Source organism: Archocentrus centrarchus, chromosome 5 (assembly GCF_007364275.1).
Source record: "Archocentrus centrarchus isolate MPI-CPG fArcCen1 chromosome 5, fArcCen1, whole genome shotgun sequence".
NCBI lineage: Eukaryota > Metazoa > Chordata > Actinopteri > Cichliformes > Cichlidae > Archocentrus > Archocentrus centrarchus.
In genome coordinates this window covers 35,578,364-35,605,950 of record NC_044350.1, presented here as the reverse complement: position 1 = coordinate 35,605,950, position 27,587 = coordinate 35,578,364, and the positions used below count along the sequence as shown (strand labels likewise).

General features: G+C 44.4%; 2 protein-coding genes across 2 annotated transcripts; both read right to left on the bottom strand.

Moving 5' to 3' along the window:
- On the bottom strand, positions 1–26,742 carry psmf1 (proteasome inhibitor subunit 1). The gene is made up of 7 exons (XM_030729769.1): positions 26,429–26,742; positions 25,298–25,450; positions 24,801–24,883; positions 17,113–17,310; positions 10,294–10,350; positions 7,652–7,813; positions 1–556 (listed from the first exon to the last, which is right to left on the bottom strand). The coding sequence occupies exons 1-7, from the start codon at positions 26,555–26,557 to the stop codon at positions 505–507; spliced, it is 834 nt and encodes a 277-aa protein (XP_030585629.1). The 5' UTR covers positions 26,558–26,742; the 3' UTR covers positions 1–504.
- Positions 17,330–23,938, bottom strand: LOC115780528 (uncharacterized). Its single transcript, XM_030729767.1, has 2 exons — positions 17,525–23,938; positions 17,330–17,408 (listed from the first exon to the last, which is right to left on the bottom strand). Exon 1 carries the CDS (start codon positions 23,889–23,891, stop codon positions 17,904–17,906), a length of 5,988 nt encoding a protein of 1,995 aa, XP_030585627.1. The 5' UTR covers positions 23,892–23,938; the 3' UTR covers positions 17,330–17,408; positions 17,525–17,903.
- Positions 26,743–27,587: the final 845 nt, after the last annotated feature.

Below are 27,587 nucleotides of genomic sequence, written 5' to 3'. Positions count from 1 at the left end.
TTTAGTCAAAGGGTTTTTATTCAGCATTTATTACTGAGATTATTAGACTTGTTCAATCAACAACAATCCAAACAAAAACCAGCTGTAAGGAACCACATTTCAGTGTTTTTAGTATTTTCACATCAGAAATGTAAAAAAATTCCCTCTTTCATTAATAGACTGCTCGATGGAGTCTGAGGGGATGGACTGTTTGTGAGGCAAAGGATTGACAGGTTTCCTTCTTTGTTAATGCTCCACAAAAATGATGCTGCTCAGCAAAGTTTATGAAGCACGAGGGAGTCTTTCACCTTAGAGCAGCCTTTCTTCCAAAGTCAGGATATCTGAGACAACATTTACAGCAGTAACTGAACTTTTGTTATATTTAGATTAAAAGGCTGAACTCTTATGAAAGGAACAATCAGAAAACAAACCAAAAGCCTTCAGGCCACTAACACGGATGAACCAAAGGAGGAGCCAGAAGAAAAGATGCTGATGTGAGCAGGAAACAGGAAACACTGCGGGGTGCTACATGAACATGTCATCGTAGCCAGGTGGGGGCATGTGGTCTGGATCCGGCCTAAAAACCAAAACAAGAAGAAGACACAGCTGTGATTACTGGGGCCAGCGGGTCGTCTGCACGTCGCTGGATTGATCCCCAACTCCTACGGTCTGCGTGCCGAAGCATCCTCGGACCAGGATCGGGGTGAGTGTGTCGGAGTGTGTGGTGTGAATGTTGGGAAGCTCTCAGGCGTAGATAAAAGTGTTGAATGACTGTGTGTGAGACTGGGTGAGTAAGGCTCAGGTATCAGTCCATTTCCTGTCAGATTTATTTCCTCCGCTGGTGCTCAGACTGAGGCCTGGAACTGAAGTGCAGATCAGGGTGAGGTAACAGCACTATGGCTGCAACTATCAATCATTTCAGTAATCGCATATTCCATCAATTAATCGAGTAATTGGATAAGAAATACTTTCGTCCTATTAACAGTTCATCTGCATATTTTAACTTCCGTACTGCAGTTTTTCTCTGTGTGAAACAAACAGGGTGGATGGAGCAGCTACAAAGGTCTCTTTTTTTCACCTGCTGATCAGGTGGTTGATGAAGGACCTCCAGCTGTTTCCCAGTAAAGGTTTTAAGGTGGTTACAGGAAAAAGCGCTGCTGCTTTGGACGCTAGAAAAACGTTTACTTTCGCTCCACCTGAGCTCACCGTCTCAGTAACAGCTCCGCCTCTTTGCACGTGTGCAGACAGACTGCACGTTGTGTTATCAGTGTTTTTGTTGAAGAACTGGGGGCTCCGTGAGCTTAATGTTGTAAAGCTTTGTATTCACATACATCCTCCTAAATACGTTTCTACTGCAGGTCTATTTTTAGGATAAAAATATTTTGACGGAGCCCCTCGGTACCAAACGATCGTTAGTGCTGATGGTGGCGCCCGCTAGCAAACTGTGGTTATAGCAAACTGTTCTGGGAGCTTTGGCTGAAGTAAAGAAAAAAATAACAGCTGAAATTCTCAGCACACACACACACGGGTGTAGAGAGCAGTGGAGGCGTGTAAAAACGTGTCGGTGATGATGTTAAAGGGTCGTTTTTCCAAATGACGGAAGCAGCGGAGAACTTTAATGCTGCTAATGCAGGTGAAACGCTCCGCGTACACCGAGACACCTGAGCTGCAGAGTTTAAACGAAGCATCGACCCAACAAATTTGTGTTGAGAATTTTTTTATAATCGAATTATTTGAGTTACTTGAGGAATCGTTGCAGCCCTAAACGGCACAAATACGCTTTCAGTGACTGGCTCCACCCACTGCCTGTTGCTGGAGTGATTTTTGGTCCGTCTGCTTTATAATTCATGTTGCTAAACAATGAAGCTGCAAAGCAGGTGAGCCAGAACAGGAGCAACAGGAAGTGACAGTTAAACCGTCTTTAGTGGTTTTTGTCCTTTAATAAGGTGAAAAACAGATTCAATTCATAAACATTTAGAACCAGATCATGAAACTGTGTATTTGCACTCATTTAACAGCACTGAAGGCAGAGAGAGGCGCCCTTCAGCTGGTTCTGTTTGCCAGTTTCAGCAACATTAGTTTGAAGCTAAAGTAATCCAGGCAGGTGAGTTTCCTTTGATTGTACCTGCTGAGGACGGTGACTCTGTCTCACCCACAGGCACTGGCACTTCCCTCGACAGTCGCTGGTTGGAGGACCGACACTGAGAATTTATAAATAACCTAAAAACAGAGGTTTGTTTTCTCTTCTAGGATGAGCAGCTTTAATACTGTTACCTAGTAACTAATTAGTACCTGTGTCTGTGCTTTGCACCTGTGCAGTTAATGGATGCAGTGTGCTAACGAGGCTAACGAAGCTGATGAACTACTCTCCACCCTCTTATCCAGAAATGCTAATGGGTCACATCCTGGTGCTGCATCCATCTTTCATCCCTCTGTTTTCCAGGACAGTTTCTTTCCAGAAAAGAACTATTTAAGGAACTCTCTGGAGCTTGAAAAAGGCGACTGGACTTCTTTTTGTTTCTTGAAGACGTTTCACCTCTCATCCGAAAGGCTTCTTCAGTTCTCAACCAAATGGTGGAGAGACCCAGGTATTTAAACCCCTGTTTAAATACCTGGGTCTGCTCTACAGATTTTACTAACAAGGTCCAGAATCTTGTACTGGATCCAGATGAAACCATGGTGTCCTTTGATGTGGTTTCACTTTTCACTTGCATACCTAAAACTGAGGCAGTGGAGACCGTCAGAAGACGACTACAGGAAGACGATTCCTTACTGAACAGAACCAGCTTCACCCCAGATCAGATTTGTGCACTTTTAGATCTCTGCCTTACCACAACATATTTTAAATACAATGATGGATTCTACAGACAGAAGCATGGATGTGCCATGGGCTCCCCAGTGTCTCCCATTGTAGCCAACCTTTACATGGAGGAAGTGGAAAGTAAAGCTCTTGGTTCTTTCAAAGGGAAGGCACCTAGCCACTGGTACAGATATGTAGATGACACCTGGGTCAAAATCAAAACCCAAGAAGTAGAAGCCTTCACTCGTCACATTAACTCAGTGGATAAATACATACGTTTTACCAGGGAGGACACCAGAGATAACAAGTTACCATTCCTGGACTGTGCGGTGCTTATCGAGGAAGATGGAAGCCTCAACATTGAAGTTTACCGGAAGCCCACACACACAGACCAGTATCTCCTCTTTGACTCCCACCACCCTCTGGAACACAAACTTGGGGTGATCAGGACCCTACAACACCGTGCGGAAAGTGTTCCCTCTAAGGCAGAAGGGAAGCATAAGGAACACACACACATTAAGAAAGCCCTCAAAACATGCGGTTACCCCAACTGGGCCTTCATCAAATCAGCTAAGATGCACAGGAATGAAGGCCAAACACAAACTACAGAGAATGGGAAGGACAAGAGGAACAACATTGTCATCCCATATGTGTCAGGCTTGTCAGAGAAACTCAGAAGAATTTTCTCCAAGCATGACATCTCAGTATACTTCAAACCAAGTCACACCCTAAGACAAAAACTGGTTCATCCCAAGGACAAACCCGCCAAACACAAGATCAGCGATGTAGTGTATGCTGTTCAGTGCAGTGAAGAGTGCTCGGACCTCTACATTGGTGAAACCAAACAGCCTCTTCACAAACGAATGGCACAACATAGAAGAGCCACTTCGACAGGACAAGATTCAGCAGTACATCTGCATCTGAAGGAAAAAGGGCACTCTTTTGAGGATGCCAATGTCCACATTTTGGACAGGGAAAACAGATGGTTTGAAAGAGGAGTGAAAGAAGCCATCTATGTCCACTGTGAACAACCATCATTGAACAGAGGAGGTGGATTACGTCACCAACTTTCCCCCGCTTACAGTGCTGTCCTGAGCTCCCTTCCCAGACGTCTCAACCCCCATTCACACCTTTGTTCCAGTGACCTCAATAGGCCACAGGAAACAATGGAGCGGAGTCCTAAGTTGGTTTCAACTGAAACCACTGATTAAATATGACCCACGCCCCCTTCACACCTGGGCACATGTGTTCAAGCACATGATCAATAGAGGGTCATAACCACCTCCAGGGGACTACGCCCACAGGGGTTTAAATACCTGGGTCTCTCCACCATTTGGTTGAGAACTGAAGAAGCCTTTCGGATGAGAGGTGAAACGTCTTCAAGAAACAAAAAGAAGTCCAGTCGCCTTTTTCAAGCTCCAGAGACTACTATGACCTGGATAACTGAGAATCTACACAGACATATTGCCTTGCACTTTGGGAGGAACACCCTTCAATTGGTGCGGGAGTATGAAAGGGACTCAAGAAAGCTAGCGGACTACAGGAACCACCTTCGTTTCAACTTGAGATGCAGACAGTCCAGACTGGTTCCCAAGAGTTTGCACCTTGGGTCCACAGTAAAAGGACATAGAGCTGACCAAATTCTATGGAGAGCACAGAACCACCTTTTAAGTGAAAGGATAAGACAGGTCCATTTCACCATAGATGCACTCCAGAACAAAATCCACCAGACTCAGCAGAAACTCTCATCACTCTTACCTCACACCATCGCAGAAGAAGTTTCTACATTTGTGGACAAAGCCCAGCTCGCACAACACATCAAAGGCAAGGAAAGACAACTACGTAAATTTCAAACTCTGCAAACCAAGGCATACCATTCATCTGTTAACAAACAGGACGACACGATAAACAATGGAAACCAAGGAAAGTGGGTGAAGAACCTATCAGACAGGGTCCTCACCAAACCAGAAGAAAATGTGCTAGCCAAAGGACTCAACTTTGCCATAGCCCCACAACAGCTTCCTATAGTAGACCTCATCACAGCAACAGAAACCGCTATAAGAAATAACAAACTTTCTCATCCTGTAGCAGAACAGATCAGGATGAAAGTTTCAGCCACTCTCTCCAGTGCAAGACTTCCTCCATCCAACCTCACCATTCAGGAGAAGAAGGCCATCACAGCCCTAAGCAAGGATCAAAACATCACCATACTGCCAGCCGACAAGGGGAGGTGCACGGTTGTGCTGAATTCATCGGATTACCACAACAAAATTACTACACTCCTCAGTGACAACAATACTTATGAGGTCTTGAGACGTGATCCCACAAGCAACTACAAGAAAAAAGTCATTTGCTGCCTGCAACAACTTGAAAAGGAAAAAGCCATTGACCGCCCCACTTACTACCGCCTGTACCCTGGAGAAGCCACTCCATGCATTTATGGACTCCCAAAGATCCACAAAGAAGGAGTCCCACTTCGACCCATTATCAGCAGTATAAACTCGGTCACCTACAACATTTCCAAACACCTCGCCACCATCTTATCACCGCTTGTTGGCATCACACCCCACCACATTGAAAACTCTACAGATTTTACTAACAAGGTCCAGAATCTTGTACTGGATCCAGATGAAACCATGGTGTCCTTTGATGTGGTTTCACTTTTCACTTGCATACCTAAAACTGAGGCAGTGGAGACCGTCAGAAGACGACTACAGGAAGACGATTCCTTACTGAACAGAACCAGCTTCACCCCAGATCAGATTTGTGCACTTTTAGATCTCTGCCTTACCACAACATATTTTAAATACAATGATGGATTCTACAGACAGAAGCATGGATGTGCCATGGGCTCCCCAGTGTCTCCCATTGTAGCCAACCTTTACATGGAGGAAGTGGAAAGTAAAGCTCTTGGTTCTTTCAAAGGGAAGGCACCTAGCCACTGGTACAGATATGTAGATGACACCTGGGTCAAAATCAAAACCCAAGAAGTAGAAGCCTTCACTCGTCACATTAACTCAGTGGATAAATACATACGTTTTACCAGGGAGGACACCAGAGATAACAAGTTACCATTCCTGGACTGTGCGGTGCTTATCGAGGAAGATGGAAGCCTCAACATTGAAGTTTACCGGAAGCCCACACACACAGACCAGTATCTCCTCTTTGACTCCCACCACCCTCTGGAACACAAACTTGGGGTGATCAGGACCCTACAACACCGTGCGGAAAGTGTTCCCTCTAAGGCAGAAGGGAAGCATAAGGAACACACACACATTAAGAAAGCCCTCAAAACATGCGGTTACCCCAACTGGGCCTTCATCAAATCAGCTAAGATGCACAGGAATGAAGGCCAAACACAAACTACAGAGAATGGGAAGGACAAGAGGAACAACATTGTCATCCCATATGTGTCAGGCTTGTCAGAGAAACTCAGAAGAATTTTCTCCAAGCATGACATCTCAGTATACTTCAAACCAAGTCACACCCTAAGACAAAAACTGGTTCATCCCAAGGACAAACCCGCCAAACACAAGATCAGCGATGTAGTGTATGCTGTTCAGTGCAGTGAAGAGTGCTCGGACCTCTACATTGGTGAAACCAAACAGCCTCTTCACAAACGAATGGCACAACATAGAAGAGCCACTTCGACAGGACAAGATTCAGCAGTACATCTGCATCTGAAGGAAAAAGGGCACTCTTTTGAGGATGCCAATGTCCACATTTTGGACAGGGAAAACAGATGGTTTGAAAGAGGAGTGAAAGAAGCCATCTATGTCCACTGTGAACAACCATCATTGAACAGAGGAGGTGGATTACGTCACCAACTTTCCCCCGCTTACAGTGCTGTCCTGAGCTCCCTTCCCAGACGTCTCAACCCCCATTCACACCTTTGTTCCAGTGACCTCAATAGGCCACAGGAAACAATGGAGCGGAGTCCTAAGTTGGTTTCAACTGAAACCACTGATTAAATATGACCCACGCCCCCTTCACACCTGGGCACGTGTTCAAGCACATGATCAATAGAGGGTCATAACCACCTCCAGGGGACTACGCCCACAGGGGTTTAAATACCTGGGTCTCTCCACCATTTGGTTGAGAACTGAAGAAGCCTTTCGGATGAGAGGTGAAACGTCTTCAAGAAACAAAAAGAAGTCCAGTCGCCTTTTTCAAGCTCCAGAGACTACTATGACCTGGATAACTGAGAATCTACACAGACATATTTAAGGAACTGGCTCAGTAGCACCCCCCCGTGGACAGACAGTAAAACACAACTGAAATAAGGCTGTCGGCTACCTCATTTTAGTTTTCATTATCTTCAAAGAAGGAAAACTTTCCATGATTATGAATATTTTCACAGCTAATGTGTCCGTGCACTTTAGTTTTATAGTAAAATATAAAAAATATTTAAATGGCACCAAATGTGTCCATAAACTTCAGGACTGTTGTCTTTAGTTTGCTTCACAGTTGTTTCGCTCTTTTTGTCTGAATGTGGATTTCGTGCAGTAAATTATGACAAACCTAAGATGCTGTAACCATTATAAGCCTGTGTGTTAGCTCACACAGCAGCCTCTGTTATACAAGGCGGCTCCCCGGACCTCTTCACACTGCTGAGGCCAGCTGGTGTCACTGAGATTAAAATGGATGCAGCTTTGTGACGGAGCTGCAGCTGAAACAAAGATCTCTGTCATCTGGATTTTTGATCGAGCTGGAAGATAAAATCTTTTATTTTTGGGAACTTTTTCCTACCTCAGAAATTCAAAGTGTCTCTGACCCACAGAGGGTGTTCAGTGGAGCCTCAGAGGAGCTGAATGAATGCAGACAGATGGAGGTGTGTGTGTGTGTGTGTGTGTGTATATATATCTGTCTCACCCTGGTCTGTGACGTCCGATGGGTCCAAACGGATCGAAGCGAGCTCCGGGGGGAACGGCTCCAGGAGGCAGGATGTCTGGTATCCCGCTAGACGGGTCAAAGCCAGAGCGAGGATAACCTGACCTCAAGGGGTCGACTATCATCCCACCACCACCGCGAGACCTGAGGGGGGGGGGGGGGGGGGGGGGGGGGGGGGGGGTTTCAAGAGAAGGACTCGAGTCATCGAAGATCAGAGACCCACAGGTTTTTACAGAGAGTGATTAAAAGTGAATCTCTGGTTAAGTAATCGTAGCAGTGCTGCTATCACAGCATCACAAATCCTGGATGAGTTTTCCTTTCATGACTGTAATGATGATGCAGAGCGGCCATTTGGAGGGTATTATCCAGCTTACAGCGCGGTCACTGTCCAACAACATGTTCAACAGCAGACGTCAGAAAACAATGATGCTAAAAAAAGAATAAAACGGAGTGAAATGAATATTAAAAACAATAAAAGTCTTAAAATGGATCTCGACTTGCTCTTTAAAGGTGGCCGTGGCATCTAATACAGCACAGATGGATGGCCTCTGCTGTTTCTACATATTATAAAGCTGCACAGCGGGTCACACTGGACCATTAAAACCTCTGCTTGTCTTTAACCTGGAGCGAGAAGAACCAGAAAGACTACATGAAATCTTATGGCGGGCGAAGTGCTCAGCTGAGACGGCAGCAGAGCCTCAGCTGGAGAACCTGGAGCAGTTTATGCTGGGACTCAGTTTGGCCCACAGAGATGTTATTAGGTACTAATTAAAGTCTGATTTCCAGGGACACGACACATTCATCAGCATTACTGTAAATCACAGACAATCTCAAAGTTGAGCATCTCAAACAAGCATTATTTCTAGTGGCCAGCAGGGGGCGACTCCTGCTGGCTGTGATGGTGGACGCTGGTCCTCACTCTGTGGCCTCAGTAAACACTTCCTGTGGATTTTAGGGGCTGAGTCGCTTGTTTCAGGTCGCATTGAATAAAACATTAAGTTCATTTAATAAATTATAGGAATTTATAGGAAAATAAGAGGACAGTGAGGGTTCGCTCATCAGCTTAAGATTTAAGATCTAAGCTATCAGCCAATGAGAGCGTGGTTCCTGAGTCAGAGCCATCCTCGTTGGTCACATCTGGTTTCACAGCATCAGGTGGCTTCAAAAACAGACAAGGTGACGTCACAGTGACTGCGTCCATCTTTCATACTGTAAAACATGCCAACAGCCTTCTGGCTGAGAGTAAAACAAAGGCCCAGCAGGCCGTTCACACAAAAACTCAACACTGAGACTGATGGAGGTCAGCGAAGCTCAGTAATGAAGACCTGCTATCACTCATCCACCTGCTCTCTGGGTGTTCGGCTGCTCGTTACATCACTTACGTCACTTGGGGTGGCTGTGGCTCAGTAGGTAGAGCAGGTCACCTACTGATCGGAAGGTCAGCGGTTCGATTCCCGGCTACTCCAGGCTGCATGCCAATGTATCCTTGGGCAAGATACTTAACCCCAAGTTGCTCTCCGATGCAACCGTCGGAGTGTGAATGTTAGCTAATTAAAAGCACTTAGCTTTATTAATCATGGAAGTGCTTGTATGGGTAAATGTAAAACGTGTTGTATGAGTGCTCAGACTGAGTAGAAAAGCGCTATATAAGAACTAGTCCATTTACCATTACTCAAAGTCAATGCTGACATCATTACTCTAGTCCAATTATTCTCCTGCCTGCCTTCAGCGAGCCAATCAGTCCGCCTCCTCCCCATCTTTGCCCCACCCCGGTCACTCAGAACCCATCCAAGCCTCCATCTTCAGCTTCACCACCACTGGAGTCCGGGGGTCCTTTCCTGGATCCCGTTTTACCACGATGGGTCACCAGAGCGTAATCGCCAGGAATTCTACATCACAATAAACTGCAGGTCTGTTTTTATGAGAGTCCCTGAATCATACGTTCCAGAAATGGGAGGCTGTGACGGCTTCAGCTGAACATTGTGAATGTTCTGCTGACAAATGTTTAATGTGCTGCTGGAAGAAACCGCAATATTTATAATCCTGTGCAGATAAGCAGTTACATTTTTACAAGTTTACCTCAGAACAGGCTTCGTCTGCTGGCTTTGGTCCTCATTCAAACAAAACGGTCCACAAAGGTTTTAAAGAGTCCAAACAGCAAAAACTAACACTGTTCCTGTGTGTGTGTGTGTTCCTGTGTGTGTGTGTGCTCCTGTGTGTGTGTTCCTGAGGCATTAACAGGCAGCACGCCACAGACGCTTGATTATTTTTCTATGTTTACACATTACAGCAGAGTCTGATGAGCTGATACTTCGAGCCACATCCAGGCAAACACGTTACAGGAGCCTTCAGTGAGAAAAGCTGGAGCTGATGCAAAACTCATGTTAACACCGAACACACTGAGTTTGTTGTTTTCTCTCAGACACGCTGACACACGAGGTTAAAGCTTCGCATTCAGCCGGACACGCACCAATAATCCAGAGCTGTCTGTATGTTACTGTGAGGGCCGACTGTTTATCCCCAAATCCCAGATTAGGAAAAACCAGGCTTAAGTGTATTCCTCGGATTGATTTCCATAAAGTGCTTTGGAGGATTTTAAGAGTGACGGGAAGGATCGGACTCACCCCAAAGGATCCAGATCTGCTCCTCCAGCTGCAAACGGAGGGACCATGGGGTCAGGCCTGAAACACACACACACACACACACACACACACACACACACACACACACACACACACACACACACACACACACACCTTCTATTAAAAATCCACTGATGATCTCATACTTAGTTAAATATCAGTGGGAAACAAACATCACACAGGTGCACTGAGCTGATTATTGATGATCTTCACCGATATTAACAGATTATTTCACAAAGATAAATTCATCATTTCAATCATGTAATGTAATCATGTAATCTGTGAAAGTAAAAACGTGACTCATGAAAGCAGGTGTTGTGGTGTGAAGACGTTCAGCTGCATGTGGAGCAGTAATGATCCATCGCTGTTACCACGGCCACGTTTGGGTGACCTTCGTCAGCTGATGAAGACGTGCCGTGTGTGTGTGGATTCAAACAGAAACCGCTAAGATGAAGTCTCTCAGTAACATGAACACGTTCCAGCAGCTCTGTTTCATATTCACGATACAGAAACATTCACCGCCTCCACGTTTCTCACTGCTCTGCCTGAAGTGTGTTTGTCCTGTGATTCAGTAACTGTGACAACATCAAACTCCACTCACTGTGTTCCCCGAGTCCTAATCAGCTGAATACCTCACACCCCCCCCATGATAATCAGTGGGACGACTCCAGCACCGAAACTCTGATCTTTCCTCCGGGATATCAGGCCCCGATCCAGGCAGCGCGATCTCCGAGATTCTCCGGGCAGAACAGGAAAACTTGTACGTACTGGACCCTCTGCAGCTCATACTCTGAGACAAGCTGGTTTAGCTCCTCCCCTATTAGGCCACTTTCTTGTGACTGGCTTCCCTTTTCAAACAGAAGGTTTGGTCAGCGAGAGCTGTGTGCTTAAGATGACCATATTAGGGACTTCCTGTCTCAGTGACATCATTCAGAGCCCACAGTAGAAAAAAATAGACCATTTTGAGCAGCCTGAACTTTGGGGTTAAAGCAGTAACCTATGCCCCACCGACCTCATCCACAAACCTTCTGAGGCTTGTTTGAGAGGACTGAACTGAGTCCTTTAAAATGCTCTGAAAGGAGGATCTTCAGCTTTAATATGTTCTGAATGCAGTTTAATGAGATCCATAGTTCCATTAAACTGCTGCTAAATTCATGTTTTCAAAAGAAAAACGTCTTGAACATGAACAGTTTCTTTGCCTTTTGTGATAAACTGAAACTGTTCAGCTTTTGGATCACTGTCACCTTCCAGCAGCAAGGTTCCTGGTTCAAATCTCTGCTGGGCTTTTCTGTGCCTGTATGTTCTCCCTGTACCTAAGTGGGTTCTCTCTGGGGGAGTCCAAACACGTGTGTGTGAGTTAATTAGGTTAATGTTGCGTATGTGAGGCAGCTAACATGCTGTAAGTGTATAAATGTATGCTTATGTACAGGTAAAATGTGCTCTGAGGGGTCAGGAAATGCCAATGCAGACTTGAATACAGATCTTAATAAATACATATCATCTGTTAATTTGTTTTTATCCACCCTGCACCGGCCGTTTCCTGTTAGCTGGACGCTACAGTTTAGCTGTTGTAGCAGTAACTTTGACGCCTGCCTCAGCTCACAGTAAAAGCAGTGAAGAGTACTCCAGGTAAAGGTCCTGCAGCAGATCCATCCACCTTCAGGTGTTCGGGATCATTTCGGTCATCTCTGCCCTCCCGTTTTTCTGCCCGCTGCGGTCACCTCAGCTTCTGTGTTCACATCTCTGTCGTCCTTCATTTTCTCTTATAATCTGTCTTTTTTTTTCTTCTCTCTCCTCTCTTGGTCCCTTCTCCCCCTCCTCTCCTCTAAACTTTTCCTTTCTCCCCATCTGTCACTATTTCTCATCCTTATCGCCCTCCCCCTCTGTCTGCCCCTCTCTGGGGACAAGGAGGCGACGGCAGCGAGGTCGATAAAGTGCTGACATCATCTCGCATCTCATCTGATCGGGTCACGGCTAAGAGGACGGGGGAGAGAGCTGAGGAGTGATTCTGTGCTGCAGTTCTCCCTCATTCGGTTATGTTTGGATCACTTCAGAGGACATCAGACCGGCGTCACCTCAGGACGCTCCATAAAACCACATCTAACATTTAAATGTGTATTTATAGCACACGGTAATGATGTTACACTGCTGTGAGTAAATAATGAACCAAATAAAAATCAGCACTGAATGCTTTCATTCATTTTTGAATGATTCTAAGTAGTATGTGTGCTGAGGCGCTGTGCTTCTTAAAGGTAACCAGGCTAGCTTAGCAGCGTCAGCCTCTGCAGAGATGATACTCATTCATGTAAGGGGCTGTTTAGTGTCTGGGCTCAAATCTGACCCCGGTGACCCCGGGGAGCTGTCGTTATTTTTAATAATGCTTTTCTGCTAACGTGGACCAATCACACTCTACCTTAGCTCCTCCCCTATTAGCAGCTCGTTTGTTACCTCTGACAGCCTTTCTTAGATTACTGCACATCATCTACTGTTACAAACTAACCAGCAGAGGGGCTAACTTTGGTTGGCTGGCTAACCGCCCCACGTGGCTGTCACAATAAAAAACAAATACTGTCTATACATCTTTGTATTATTATGGACAACTAAAATCAGTGCTGCTCTGGATAGAAAAATGTTGGGGCCCAAACAGGTTTTAATGGTTTAATTTAAAGTATAAATTTATGTTAGTTTTTTAAATATTAAGTAAGGTACCTGAGACTCTTTGTCTTGGCTATATGCTGGCCAATCATGCTCGTTGGTATCATCACTCTCCAAAGGTCCATTTTAAGTATTTAATATCAAAGACAGTAAAAAAGATGGACAAAGCTTCTGCATCTGTAGCTAATGCTGAGCTGCCTTAAAACTGAATCCTTTCTAATGGCCACAAGAGGGCGCCCCATGGTTACAGAAAGACCTCATATTGTAGCCTATCCAGCTGTTAAGTGATGACGTAGAATTCCATTTCTGGGTCCAAACTGTCACGTGATCAATACGCCGCAGTGCTGTGTCCCTGATTGTTTTAACCGATCCGACTCGAAAAAAACAAAACAAAAAAAAACACTCAGCTGTGATTTTACCGATGAGAAAGAAGCAGAAATGGCTGCAGTTGATAAGGTTACAATCATCTTTAATAGTGAACAGTCATTGGTTATGCCATTGCTGTTTATTTAGGAGCACTTGGACCCAGAAATGACGTCAGACTTAAACACCGGATAGGAAAACAAGCCACGCCCCTGACCCCAGCACACACTTTCTGATGAATTTATGGGCTCAGTCAGCAGCTTCAGGTCATATTTCAGAAATGAGGATTATTAAAGGTACCCTCACTGGCTTATCAGTGACCAGTCATTAACCAATGAGCAAACAGTATCCTCAGCTTCTCCGTCACAGCCGCTCCCGTCTCATCATGTCTGCTTCAAAAACATGGCAATGGTAAAAATACTCAACTCAAGGCTTCATAAACAGACTTCACAAAGGGAGGTGTCACGGTGGCTCCATCCATCTTTATGCTGTCTCCATCTAGTACCATGGATCATGTTAAGTAATGTCATTGGACAAGCTGCATCAGCTAGTGCAGAATAACAGTGCAGGACACGTGCAGCACACCACCACTGCCCACGGACCACACAAACATGAGAGTGATGACCACCCTAACCTTACCCAAACCTTCTCCTTACCCCACCTTTATACCAACTGTTCAGCACAGTATTTAATCATTTACATCATTTATCATGGGCACTTTGTGTTTGTCCCTGAAAGGAAGCAGAACCCCCCCCCACAAGGTGACTGAACGTCTGTGTCCCCACAGCATGAGTAATACAAACACACAAAGTCCCAGCTGACATCTCCTCCTTCAGCTCAACGTCCCTCTGTTTCCTCCCTGCTCTAAATATTGTATAGAGGATACCACACACACACACACACACACACACACACACACACAACATTACACTGACTTACATTCATTTCCTGGACACTTACCAGAACCTTAAACTAAATCCTTCCTCTAAAATTTAATGGTTACATTATGGTAACTTGCTTTGTGTAAACACACACACACACACACACACACACACACACACACACACACACACACACACACACACACACACACACACACACACACACACACACACTCCCAGGCTGCCTGAGCTCTGCCCTCATTTACAAACAGATGCTCAGTCTAGACTTATTATAAGCCACAATCTCAAAACGTCCAGAGTTGTGTGTGTGTGTGTGTGTGTGTGTGTGTGTGTGTGTGTGTGTGTGTGTGTGTCAAATGCCAAAATGTCTGCCATAAATATTAATAACAAGAAGGTCTGATTGCATGAAAATGTTACAGCTTGTTGGTTGTTCATTGATTTTGTGTCGTGCGGTTCTTTCTGATTCTGCACAGTGCAAACAAAGTCAAAGGTCAAAGGTTAAACTGGACTCTGAGTACTGTTACAGTTTACTAAGTTCATGCACAATAAAACAGGAACACCTGAACTGTAAGACTGTAATAACTGCACTAATGTACAGTCACACTCACACATTCATATTCTGAGTATGTGTGAGCGTACACAGGACGAGCCACGCTGGTACTCTGGATTATTAATACAGCTGTAACGTTGTGTAACTTTGCTCATGTGTGACAGAATCATAACTCACAGGGAGAAAAGTTCTGCTTCTTATACAACGCTTTCCTACTCTACTGGAGCACTCAAAGCACTTTATACCACACACCTCATTCACCCATTCAGACAAGCACGTCTACACCCGAGTGCTTCCTGTGACATTCACACTCCTAAAGCAGAAGCCAGCTTAAGAGAGGAGCGGCTGTAAAATCAGTAACAGCAGCAGTACTGAGGTCAATCATGTGGCATCATGTGCACATTTCTCCAGAGCTGTCCGTCATTGTCTGCTAGGAAAAAAAAAGTGTCCTGCTAATAGATGGGCAGCGGTTCCTGGAGGTTGCTGAGTGAAATCAGTTGCAGACGGTGCAGCAGCGATTGCTTCGGTCGTAATGACACAGATCAGAGTAAACCAGCTGCAGCCAGCATGTTTCAGAAGGTGCAACTTTTACTTTGAAGGCAAACGTCCTTGTTTCCAGTTTGTGTCAAACTTTTCAGAGTTTCACTGCAGCTCAGACAGCAGCTGCTCAGTGTCTGAGACAAGTCCATTCAAACTATAACTGCAGCAATTTGCTAGAAATCAAAGCAAATCAAAGCAATCAAAAGGAAGTTTTTGGAGAATACACATTTTTCCCTGGTGACAGGTGTCGCCAGGGGGCCACTGACTGGGCTCAGTGACTGCCGTCAACCTGCAGCAGCTGGTCAGGGAGGACACGCCGTCCCCACACGTGTGACCGGGGCATCGTTCACTTCATCCTAAACTATGATTATTATTAGGGATGTTCCTGGTGACTAATGTCATAGTCGACTAAACAAGGAAAAAAAATTAGACTAACCGACTAGTCTAAAACTAAGAAACACTCAGATATTAAATTAAATTTTATGCCTTTTTAATGGACAATGCCAAAAGCTGTGTAAACAAAGGCATCTGAAACCATTAATCGTGTTCTTCTATGATGAATCGCACTTTGAATGCTGCTTCGCTGTACGGCACCGAACATCGTGCATTATGGACACTGCACCTTAGACTTCAAACAACGAAGAATAAAATCAATTGATATAAAAATATATGAAAACACGTTGCTGCAAGTGATGTTCACGCATCACTGAATATGAGAAAATAACATCCGAAAAACGAATAAATTGTGACTTAATTGTGGCTCATTGTGCAGCACATTATCAACGATGCTCGTTGCTCTACAATTCATGACACGCATCAAAACAACACAAACATCCATCCATCTGTTTTCTTCTTCCTATCTGGGGCGGCATCCTGAGCAGGGGAGCCCCCCCCGTGCGTTTATACCTGTGCAGGTGCATTGCGTGTGTTAACTACCTTTCGGTCGTGTCCTGTGTTTTACATGCGGTGTCGGCCGACAGAAACATAAAATGCTGGCACTTCTTTCCCTCCTGGGTCCTACTCTTTGCTGTGGTCAGTTTTTTTAAGGTGCAAACACATTTGTCCCGCTAGTTTTTTCGCTTCTTTGAACAAACCAGAGATGCAGGGAAAGAAGGGTGTTTCTTCGGAGGTGCGCTTACGTTATTACATTTTTCTATAACGATGTAAGGGCCGCAGCTCCACCTGGTGGCAGATGGCTGCATAACATTTAGGACAAACATTTACCATCACTGAGTTAATTAAAACCTTAATAATTAGGCTAACCGACTAGTACATCTGGTGCGGACTAGTAACAATAGCGACGACTAGTCGTTTAGTCAGGTTATCGCGCACATCCCTAATTATTATAGATCCAAAATGGCAGACAAGCTAGCATCATGTGTCTGCACCACCTCAACAGGAACCAAGCGTATCAAACAGCTGATTGTGCCTGTCACTGCTGATCCTGGCATCATGCAGGTGTATAAATATACACTGCGTCAGGTATGAATATCCACCCACCATAACACACACTGTTAAAGTGTCACTGCTGCTGGTCAGAGAGAGATACAGGGAGCTGCTTTCCCACTTCCAGCATGCTGTACTGGTGGGAGAACCTCAGTGTTGAATGAAGTGGACAGATTGAGAAAAATTAGTTATGAAGGGAGGTTTTATATCTCTGTGTCATTAGGCAGTCCCTCTTTTTACCGCAGAAACATCACACAGATGTTCTAATAAGAACGGCATATGAACTCTGTGACCATGTCTGCCTTAATAATGTACAAATGATCAGTTTAGGAATAAATTACCAACCAGTGAGGGCGTGCCCCCTGGCGAGGATTTCTGCTGGGCATTCGGAGGGGGTCGCTGTCCTCTCCTCGTCTTCTCTGCGCCTCCTCTTCCTCGTCCCTCCGACTCTTCCTCTCTGCTCTCTGTCCCGTCGGCCTGTCCTGGGGGGGCAGCAGCTGAGTCTTCACCTTCTCTGACAAACTGTCTGCATCCTTGAACACACTGCAGAGGACAGAGAGTGTAGCACCCTCACGGATTAACGAGCGCACGACGTAGAATCATAAAACAGGGTTTATTCTTGTCTTCACAACCCGTGAGAACTGCTCACGACAGAAGAAAACAACAACAAAAATACCATATCAAAACTCATTCTTGTACTTTGTGTCAGTCAACGAAGATATTAATCACAGATAATAAAACATATAAGTACACAAACCTCGTGAACTGACATCCAGGAGGGGCTAAACAATCCTTAACGATCTTAGTTTTTTCTTCTCCACCTTCTTTCTCCCTTCTTTCTTCACTTATCAACTTTCCGCGTTTCTTTCTCTCTGTGTGGAGCTAACCAGCCACCGCAGCCCGCATAGCATGTGCATCGGTACAGTGGGCTCGGGTGGAAACACAAGCTACAAACAATTGTACTTTCTATAGTCCACCACTAGGTGGTGCAAAAGAGCAAGTTCAAATATACAGCTCAACGAAAACTTAAATGTAAATACTGTTACACTCCCACCAATCACTTGTGATTTTAAAGGAACAAACTATTAACAATGAAATAAGGAACTGCTTATGAATTAAGGATTATGAACTATATTTTAGGCAGAGTGAGGCTGAGAATCTTCTTCTGCTTCTATGTCCAGAGTTGGATCACTTATCAACAATTTCACCTTCCTCACTCTTCCGTCCTTACCAGGGTAAACTTCAATGATCCTTGCCAACTTCCACTGGTTGCGTGGAGTTATCTCATCCTTCAGGAGGACAACATCATCGACCTTAGCATTTCTACGCTCTTTGGTCCACTTCTGTCTACTCTGGAGATTCAACAAATACTCTCTTTTCCACCTTGTCCAGAAAGTGTTGGTGAGGAGTTGAACACGACGCCACCTCTTACGGAGATAAAGATCTTCCTTCACGAACCTTCCTGGAGGTGGGGAGATGATCGTGGACTTCATGGTTAGTATGTGGTTTGGTGTTAAAGGTTCTGGGTTTGATGGATCACACAGTTGGTTAGTAGTCAATGGTCTGCTATTGATAACTGCCATGACTTCATACAGGAACGTCCTTAGAGAGGAGCTGTCGAGTTGTTTGCCTGATTGTTCCAGGATTGATGTGAGTACACTTCTTATGGTGCGGATTTGTCTCTCCCAGATGCCACCCATGTGGCTTGACGCTGGGATGTTCATGAGAAACTCGCAGTCCAGTTTTCCCAGTTTTGCTTGATCCATTTCTTTAAATGCTTCAACAAACTCATTTCTGGTGCCTACAAAGTTCGTGCCTTGATCACACCTTATTTGTCGAACTGTACCTCTGATGGCTATGAATGCACGTAAAGAGTTGATGAGGGAAGCTGTAGACAGATCATCAAGCATCTCGAGATGTACTGCTCTGGAGCACATGCAGGTGATTAGCAATCCATAACGCTTTAACTCCTTGCGGCCTTCCTTGACAAAAAAGGGACCGAAGCAGTCCATCCCACAGTAGGTGAATGGTGGTGCAGTTTCCATCCGGTCCTCCGGGAGGTCTGCCATCTTCTGCTGCTCTGTGGGTCTTCTGAACCTCCTGCATTTTACACATTTATAGATACAGGATGAAACAATCTTACTGCATCCAAGTATCCAAAATCCGTTAGCTCGAAGCTCATTCATAGTGATTCCTCGTCCTTGATGGTAAGTCTTCACGTGATAATGTCTGACGAGTAACGCAGTCACGTGACTGTTTCTTGGCAGGATCACAGGATGCTTGACATCGGGATGCAAGGCAGCATGCATCAAGCGTCCGCCTTCCCGAAGAATGCCATGGTCGTCAAGAAATGGACATAACTTGTGTAGCTTGTTGACCCTGTCATTGGTCTGCATCACTTCATGATGTTGTAAGGTTTTTATTTCCTGAGCGAACGCCGCTTCTTGAACCATCCTTATTATTGTTACCTCTGCTTCCTTTCTCTCTTGCAGGGTGACAATGTCACATGACCTCTTGTGATCCTTCACTTCCTTGACATAGCGCTTGAGTCTGGCAACAGCCTTAATCATTCTCAACCAGTCTGAAAACTTGTGTAGCCGATCCAACAGTGACCTTTGTTCTTCTGCTTGTATCTTGTGGACTTGAACCTTCTTGACCTCTGGGTCACTGTTCGATAACTCTCCCACCTTGATTTCACCACTGGTTATGACCTTCTGCCAGAGAAGATCTGGACCTTTGAACCAGTTTGAGGCTACAAGTTGTTTTGCTGTAAGGCCTCTTGAGGCGTGATCTGCTGGATTATCTTTGGAGGTTACATACCACCATTGTGTTGACTCTGTACTTTGTTTGATGCGTTCCACATGGTTTGCAACAAATACATGAAACCTTCTGGCTTCATTACTGATGTATCCGAGTACCACCTTGGAGTCAGTCCAGTACCTTTCTTCTGAGATTTCCACTTCCAATTCCCTTTTCAGCATGTCACTGATGCGAACGGCAACAACGGCAGCTGACAACTCAAGCCGTGGAATAGTTGTGACTTTGGATGGTGGAACTCTCGATCTTCCCATCACCAAGGAGCAGTGAACTTCGCCGGATGGGCTTACTGCCCTCAGGTAAGTGCACATGCCATATCCAGATGCACTCGCATCAGAAAAATGATGAAGCTCATAGTGTTGTGGCTTGAAGTTCGGAGGGATGTAGCATCTGCGAATCTTTACCTCTGCAAGGTTTCCCAGTTCACGCAGCCAGGACTCCCACTGGGGACGAAGGCTATCAGGTAAGGCTTCATCCCAACTGAGCTTGTCTCGGCACATTTGTTGCAAAATTTGTTTTCCTAGCAAAATGAAAGGTGACACGAACCCAAATGGATCGAACACAGAGGCAACTGTAGATAATACTCCTCTTCGGGTGAGTGGATTTTCCTTGACAACCACTCGGAACTGGAATTGATCTGATTCCACGCACCATTGTACGCCAAGTGCTCTTTCCATATGCACTGCCTCAAATGCTATATCAAGGTCCTTGGCAACCGCAGCACATTCTTCCTTTGGAAGCGAAGCTAAAACTCGGGTGCTGTTTGAGACAAACTTGTGCAGCCGAAGGTTGCCCGTGCTGCACAATTTGCGTGCTTCGTTGACAAGCTGTATTGCTTGATCTTCAGTGTCGACACTTGCTAGTCCATCATCAACATAGAAGTTGGTTTTGATGAACTTGATGGTTTCTTCATTAAAACTTCCTTCTCCTTCAGCTGCAAGGTGCTTGAGACCATAGTTGGCGCAACCTGGAGACGATGCTGCACCGAATAGGTGTACCTTCATTCGGTAGACTGTGAATGGAGTTTCAAGGTCGCCGTTCTCCCACCACAAGAACCGTAGGTAATCTTGGTCGCAAGCACGCACGTGAAACTGGTGGAACATGCGTTCAATATCACACATGAAGGCCACTGGGCCTTTACGGAAGCGACACAAGACTCCGAGCAGGGTGTTTGTTAGTTCTGGACCAGTCAGAAGATGGTCATTTAGTGAAGTGCCTTGGAACTTAGCAGAGGCATCAAAGACGACGCGAATCCTTCCAGGTTTTTGTGGATGATACACCCCATGGTGTGGGATGTACCAAACTGGTCTTTTGTCAGTGTCTTGGTCTGGAACCTTTTCAGCATCCCCATGGGCTATTATCTCATCCATGAAATTCTTGTAATCCATGTAGTACTGCTTGTTCCTCTTCAGCCTCCTTTCTAAACATTTGAGACGATGAATAGCACATGCCTTGTTATCTGGCAGGTTAGGCCTTTCGCTCTTGAATGGGAGTGGCATCTCAAAATGACCATCCTCCTTGTGCCTAATGCCCTTCTTTATCTTTGTTAGAAATCTGAGATCTTCTTGAGAGACCTTTACATTTTCTGAAGCCTTCTCAACAAAGTCAGATTCCAACATTTTAAGGACCTCTGTAGAAGAGACCGTTTCCCTTATCTGAGTTCTGTAAACATAGTGGACCTTGTTGGTGATGTTTGAATAGGGTTGAACATCAGGCACCACTTGCTTCACAACGACTTGATGACTCACTCCAAAGCCATCTCCATAATCGAGACATGGATTGCCATAACCCACAATACTCCACCCCAGATCAGTCCTTTGTGCGAATGGCTGGGTTTCATTTCCTGACACAACTTCACGAGGAACAAGTGCTTGGGGGCAGTTGTAGCCAATCAGCAGGCCAATATCACAGCTTTGTATTGGAGCAAGCTCATCTGCAATGCATTCAAGATGAGGCCATGCCTTGGCTGTTTGAGGGGTTGGAATGTGATCTCGATTTGCAGGTATGAAGTCTCTTGCATACGTTACAGGTAGGGAAATTGTCTTATTTGAGTAAAACCCTCTTACTTGTAGACCTGAGAGCTTGAAACAGGACACAACTGTGTTTCTTGAAGACATGGTGGTAAGCCTTAGCTGAGCTGATTCGCCTTTTATATGCAGAGCTCGTGCCGTTTCTTCAAGAATAAAGGTCGTGTCGCTCTGCGTATCAAGAAGCGCGTACACGAGAACTTCGCGCTCTGGCTCACCTTCAGCTGACACCCATACTGGAACAATGGAGGAGGTGTGAGTGTCATCAACATTCTGTGCGACTCTGTTAGATGTTGCTTCACTTGTTGTTGGTGTGAAACTGTTGTCTTGTGAAGCGTCTGGGTTTCTTTGTCTTGTGCTGTCACTGTTGGTTTGATTTCTCATTGTTCTTTCTTTTCTGGTACGATTGTCATGAAGACATGTTGGATGTTTTTTATCACATGTATCACATGTTGCTCTGCTCTCACAATCCTTAGAATGGTGACCAGACTTCAGGCAGCCAAAACATAACTGCTTGTCTCGAGCAAAGTTTAACCTCTCATCAATGCTTTCACTCATGAACTTCCTACACTTAAGCAGGCTGTGACCTGACTTCTCACAGTACATACAACTAGTACTGACAGATCTTTCATTTGAGTTAGTTGCCAGTACCTTCGCTCCATGGCTTCTGTTCTTTGGTGTTTTTGCTCCTTCAATTTCACTTGATTTCAGAGCGAAAAGAGATGTTATGGGATTACAGGCAATTTTGGCTTCTCGTGAGATGAAATCCACAAATTGGCTGAAGGTTGGAAAGGTGTGGCTCTCCTCTTGCACTTCCATAACCTTTCTGTTCCACCGTGAAATGAGCCAATCTGGGAGTTTTGCAAGCATCCTTTGGTTTTCATTGCAGTCATTGAGCACTTCAAGGCCCTTCATTTGTGACATGGCAGTCTTGCAGCAGCAGAGGAAGTCAGCAAACGCTTGAAGTTCCATACTGCTCTTAGAGCTTATCTTGGGCCATGCATCAAGTTTATCTCTATAGGCCTTGGCTACAAGGAAGGGATTGCCATACCTCTCTTCGAGAACTGTCCATGCTGCATAATATGCTGACTCTGTGCCAAGCGGAAAGTATCCTTCTATTGCCTTCCTTGCAGGTCCACTTACATACTTTCTCAGGTAATAAGTCTTCTCTTCAACTGGTATATTTTTTCTGCCGATTAGAGTCTGAAAGGAAATCTTCCAATCATTATATCTAATAGGATCACCGCTGAATATTGTTGGCTCTGGTGCTGGAAGACGACTTACACTGAGAGACTCTGCAAATGCCTTGACCAGGTCTGTTGTATTCACTTCTTGTTGGAGTGTCACATTTTGTGGGGAAGGACACCGGTTAAAATGTGAGTCATTGTTTCCAGACTTGACTTCATGTTTCTTGTCAGAGCTGTGATGAAGTAGGCTGTATATTTCTTCATTTGAGCATTCACCTTGTTCATACACCTGTTGTCGAGCCCTTGCTGCATTTAGCCTTTTTACTGTCTCAAGTCGCTCCACTTCTCTGCGCTTAGCTTCTAGAGCTCTCTGTCTTTGTGCTATTTCTGTTTCTTGTCTTTCAATTTCCTTCATATGAGTTTCTTGTTCAAGCAGAACTTGCAGCGCAGCTTCATTTGCTGCAACTTCAGCAGCTGCATCTTGTCTTTTATCCGAGAACCTGCTGGAGTGTCTAGTGGAAACTCTTGAACGAGAGGAGAGCTTAGTGTTGTCTGACCTTACACTTATCCTGTCTGAGGCTACTAACTTAGATATAGACTCAGTCTCCCTCAAGCATTCATCTCCTTGAACTTCAGCTCTACTTGGGCACCTTGCTAGTGCTCCGATAATTGTCTTTGTTATGGCTTCACACGCGTCCATTCTCCGTCTTGTATCATTATCTGGAGATTCAATGTGTCTCAACTCTACATAGGCAGCATTCACATCTTTAGAAGCACTTGAAACCTTGGAGACATGTTCCTGTAGCAGACCCTTTGAGCACTGACCATCTATGGCTCCTTTGGCATCCTTAACAACAGCTTTCCACTTCTCATAGCGCACACTGAAACGATATGCAGCCTTACTTTTGTGCTCATCGTGCAGTTCTTGGCCCTTTTCCGTCAGCGTACGGACTCTTTGGCTCCTTTGTGCCCTTTGTGAGGTAGTAGAGACATCATCAGCTGTGCCTTTTGCTGCTTGTAATTCTTCATCTGCAGGAAGTTGTTCCACGTCACCATCTTCATTAACTTCTGGATTAGCCTCAAACTCTGCCATTGTTGGAGTTTATTTTATTATTTACTCTTAAATTAACCTTAAGTGCAGGATTGACTGCAGCAGCCTGAACCTTCCTGCGATGGCTGTGTCCTTGTTGTGCATAGCCGTGACTGACCGTGGCGCCTCTGCTACTTGTTGTCGGCACCGTCCTTTCATCTACCAGCGCGGAGCAGAAGAGTTCTCACTGTAGCACCCTCACGGATTAACGAGCGCACGACGTAGAATCATAAAACAGGGTTTATTCTTGTCTTCACAACCCGTGAGAACTGCTCACGACAGAAGAAAACAACAACAAAAATACCATATCAAAACTCATTCTTGTACTTTGTGTCAGTCAACGAAGATATTAATCACAGATAATAAAACATATAAGTACACAAACCTCGTGAACTGACATCCAGGAGGGGCTAAACAATCCTTAACGATCTTAGTTTTTTCTTCTCCACCTTCTTTCTCCCTTCTTTCTTCACTTATCAACTTTCCGCGTTTCTTTCTCTCTGTGTGGAGCTAACCAGCCACCGCAGCCCGCATAGCATGTGCATCGGTACAGTGGGCTCGGGTGGAAACACAAGCTACAAACAATTGTACTTTCTATAGTCCACCACTAGGTGGTGCAAAAGAGCAAGTTCAAATATACAGCTCAACGAAAACTTAAATGTAAATACTGTTACAGAGAGCATTTCACTTCATTTCCAGCTCCATATGTTTGACTCCACCAGAGAAGCTTTGCATGATTCACAGCTGAAAATAATCCTTATTTATCCCACAGTGTGCCTTCAAGCCACTGAGCGGGTATCTGTGTCCCTGAGATGGCACGACAGGCTAAAAACACACATTTAAGGCTGGAAGCTCCCTCTGTTACAGCAAACAGTAACACAACAACTCAAATAAGCAGCTCAATAAAATAACCTGTCAAAGGCGTCCAGCTGTTCACCGCTCACATGATCGTTGATGTTCACCGTCAGGTCCGACACCTGCTGCGTGCTGGAGTTCTACGCACACACAAATAAAACATCAGTTTATGAACACTTTGAGGACAGCTCTGCAGATCAACATGTCGAATGTTCTCTCAACAAAATCAGTAAATAATAAACTGAACACCTGAATCTGTTTTCTTATTGTGTGTGTGTGTCACGTCTTTGTATTGTGTTATTGTACTGTTTCTCCAGCCTTACAGATATGATCCATATCACAATGACAAAAACTAAACCTAAACTAATCCAGGGAAATTCCCTTCTTAAGGAGAGTTAAACACAGTGTCAGATCCCTGCTGTTACTGGTTTTTAGGGATGATGTTTTTAGATTAGATAAAACTTTATTAATCCCTTTAGGAAGATTACATCATTTTTCTAGCATAAATTTTTGAGAGGCCATTTTAAAATTCCTTCAGAAGTTCCTGTTCCTACCATCAGGTTGAAGATCAAGGTGGAGTCGACAGTGATGGCCTTGAGGAGCATTTGGGTGTCGCTGTTGTTGGCTTTGTATCGCAGACTGTACAACTCTTTGTTGCTGCTCCAGTCAGCGGGCAGCAGCTCGGACTTCTTATCAGTGCCGCGGGGCTGCAGATAAAGACGGGAGTGGGGTGGGGGTGTGTGTGTTAGAAACCTGCTTTTTTATTATAACAATACTTTTATCACTTTGTGTCCAGCTGACTGCAAATAACCAGAAACACCTACAGCATCCAGTTATTAGATAATAGAAACAAAAGTTAAAATAAAACAGCTCAATAAGGTGAAAGTCTCAAGAAAAGAAAATACAAAAATATATAAAAATAATAAACTAACAGTAATATAAATCTAATAATAAGTATGACTGTTATAATATTGACTTATATTGCTTTTAAAGTAAATATGATTTTTATGTGTTTATTGTCTTCTTCTGCCAGTTTTCCTATTATTATTATCTCATCATGCTCACAACCAAGAACGATCTCTGGATTTTGGAACGGAGTCATTTAATCTTTTTCTATGAAACAATCACAGAGACGCTTCCTTTTCCCTGTTAAACGCTATAATAAAAGCTTCATTTTAATATATTACTGATGATCTGGTTTCGCCAAATTCTCTGCAAATGAGCTGAAGCGGGTATGGTGTTACTGCGCTGCTGCTAGATGAACTGCAGAAGAGGGTGGAGGAGGCTGTCAGCCCTCCGCGGTGTTTCAGGATGGCTGCTCCCAGCGGGTTAGCCGGCTAACATGACAGCACAGTTTTCGAAAACTCTCCGTTTTAAATGAGTCACACTGAGCAGCAGCCATGGCAGCTGGATTAAAGCAGCCTCGAGTAAACGTCAGCTTCTCACAGGAGGTGATGCTCGTTTACGAAGCTACAGCTAACCTGCGCTGAGCAGGACGTGCCGAAGTCCTCTGGAAAAAACGGCACTTTAAGCATTTTCTGGACATTACAGCTCGATTACGGCGAAAATCACACACGCAGAATATTTTCATTAACATTTAATCTGCATTCTTCAATTTGGCGTTGAAATGATGAAAAATGAAGACATTATCTGCGGTCAGTTAACACAGGGTTAGCTAAACTCACCTCGTCTCCTGAGCCGATGCACCTGTACCCGCTCTTTATCAGCTCCCAGTGAACGAAACACACAACAGCATCCTGCGGGCAGGTGATGTTACCTGCGACACAGGTGTACAACACCTCTAAGCCAGCCATGTTTTCTTCAATCTGCCAACATCGACACAGTTTCAGGCAAAAGAAAGGAAAACGAAAGTCTGGGCAGGAGCGTCGCTGAGTCAAGCCGCGCACCGGCGCCTAGCAATAGCAACTACTTCCGGTCCCCGGGCTTTCAGCGTAAAAGCACCAAAGACGCGACAGTACATCTCTGCTGATAAAGCATCAGTGTTATTATGGGAGGTATTAAAAATAGGGACAAAGAGGTATTAAAATACAAACACAACACTTCATGTCATGTAGACATCTCAGCCTCAGAAACATGCGCACCACTACACCAAACTAAGACGCTTTTCTCATACGTAGGTTTTATTTTTTTTAAGAGCTTATAGCTCTGTATAATGTTAATCTAAAAATAGAATAAATACAACCGATGATAATAAAATAAAAATACATTGTTAACCTTATAAAATGTCAGTGGGTGAACTTTAAGACAGCCTAAAAACTCCAGAGCATTTAGCTGCACCCTGAGTAAAAGAAAAAAACAAAGGAGAGCACAATCTGCTGTGAGAGAATATAGAAAAAATAACATTTTATACTCGATGTATATTTTTTGTTGTAGAATTAAAGAGCTACAGGCTACAGGGGGCTAAGGTGCAATATCTATAAGGGCAATATGTCCAAACACTGATTGTACTCTTTTTGTAAAGCTCTTTTAATGAACTCTGACTTGGTTAAAAAGAAGAATAAATTTGCTTTAAATGAGTGAATTTTGTTTTAAAAAAATAAACGCAGCGTTACCGGAAGTGCAGCAGTTTATTACTGTGAACAGCTTCACAGATGACTGTTTTGTTTTGATCCAACACATAAAGTCTCCGGATGAAAACATTTATAGGACATTATTCGTTCCGCATTGTGTGTCTGGTCTGTCAGCTCACTATAACTGCATGTTTCACAAGTAACATGCACAATCCATCAAAAATGTATGAATATATCACATACACCCAAAATATTATTTATATTTTCTTTTCTTCTATTAAAATTCATAATTTTATATTAATTTCTAAATATG

What these genes read in the sequence shown, in the direction of transcription:
- LOC115780528 (XM_030729767.1), bottom strand. Translation starts at nt 23,891, where the DNA reads ATGGCAGAGTTTGAGGCTAATCCAGAAGTTAATGAAGATGGTGACGTG.
- psmf1 (XM_030729769.1), bottom strand. Translation starts at nt 26,557, where the DNA reads ATGGCTGGCTTAGAGGTGTTGTACACCTGTGTCGCAGGTAACATCACC. An exon ending in GCAGATCTGGATCCTTTGGG is followed by an intron (nt 7,814 to 10,293) that starts GTGAGTCCGATC and finishes CCCCCCCCTCAG; the next exon opens with GTCTCGCGGTGGTGGTGGGA. An exon ending in ATCGGACGTCACAGACCAGG is followed by an intron (nt 557 to 7,651) that starts GTGAGACAGATA and finishes TTTGGTTTTTAG; the next exon opens with GCCGGATCCAGACCACATGC.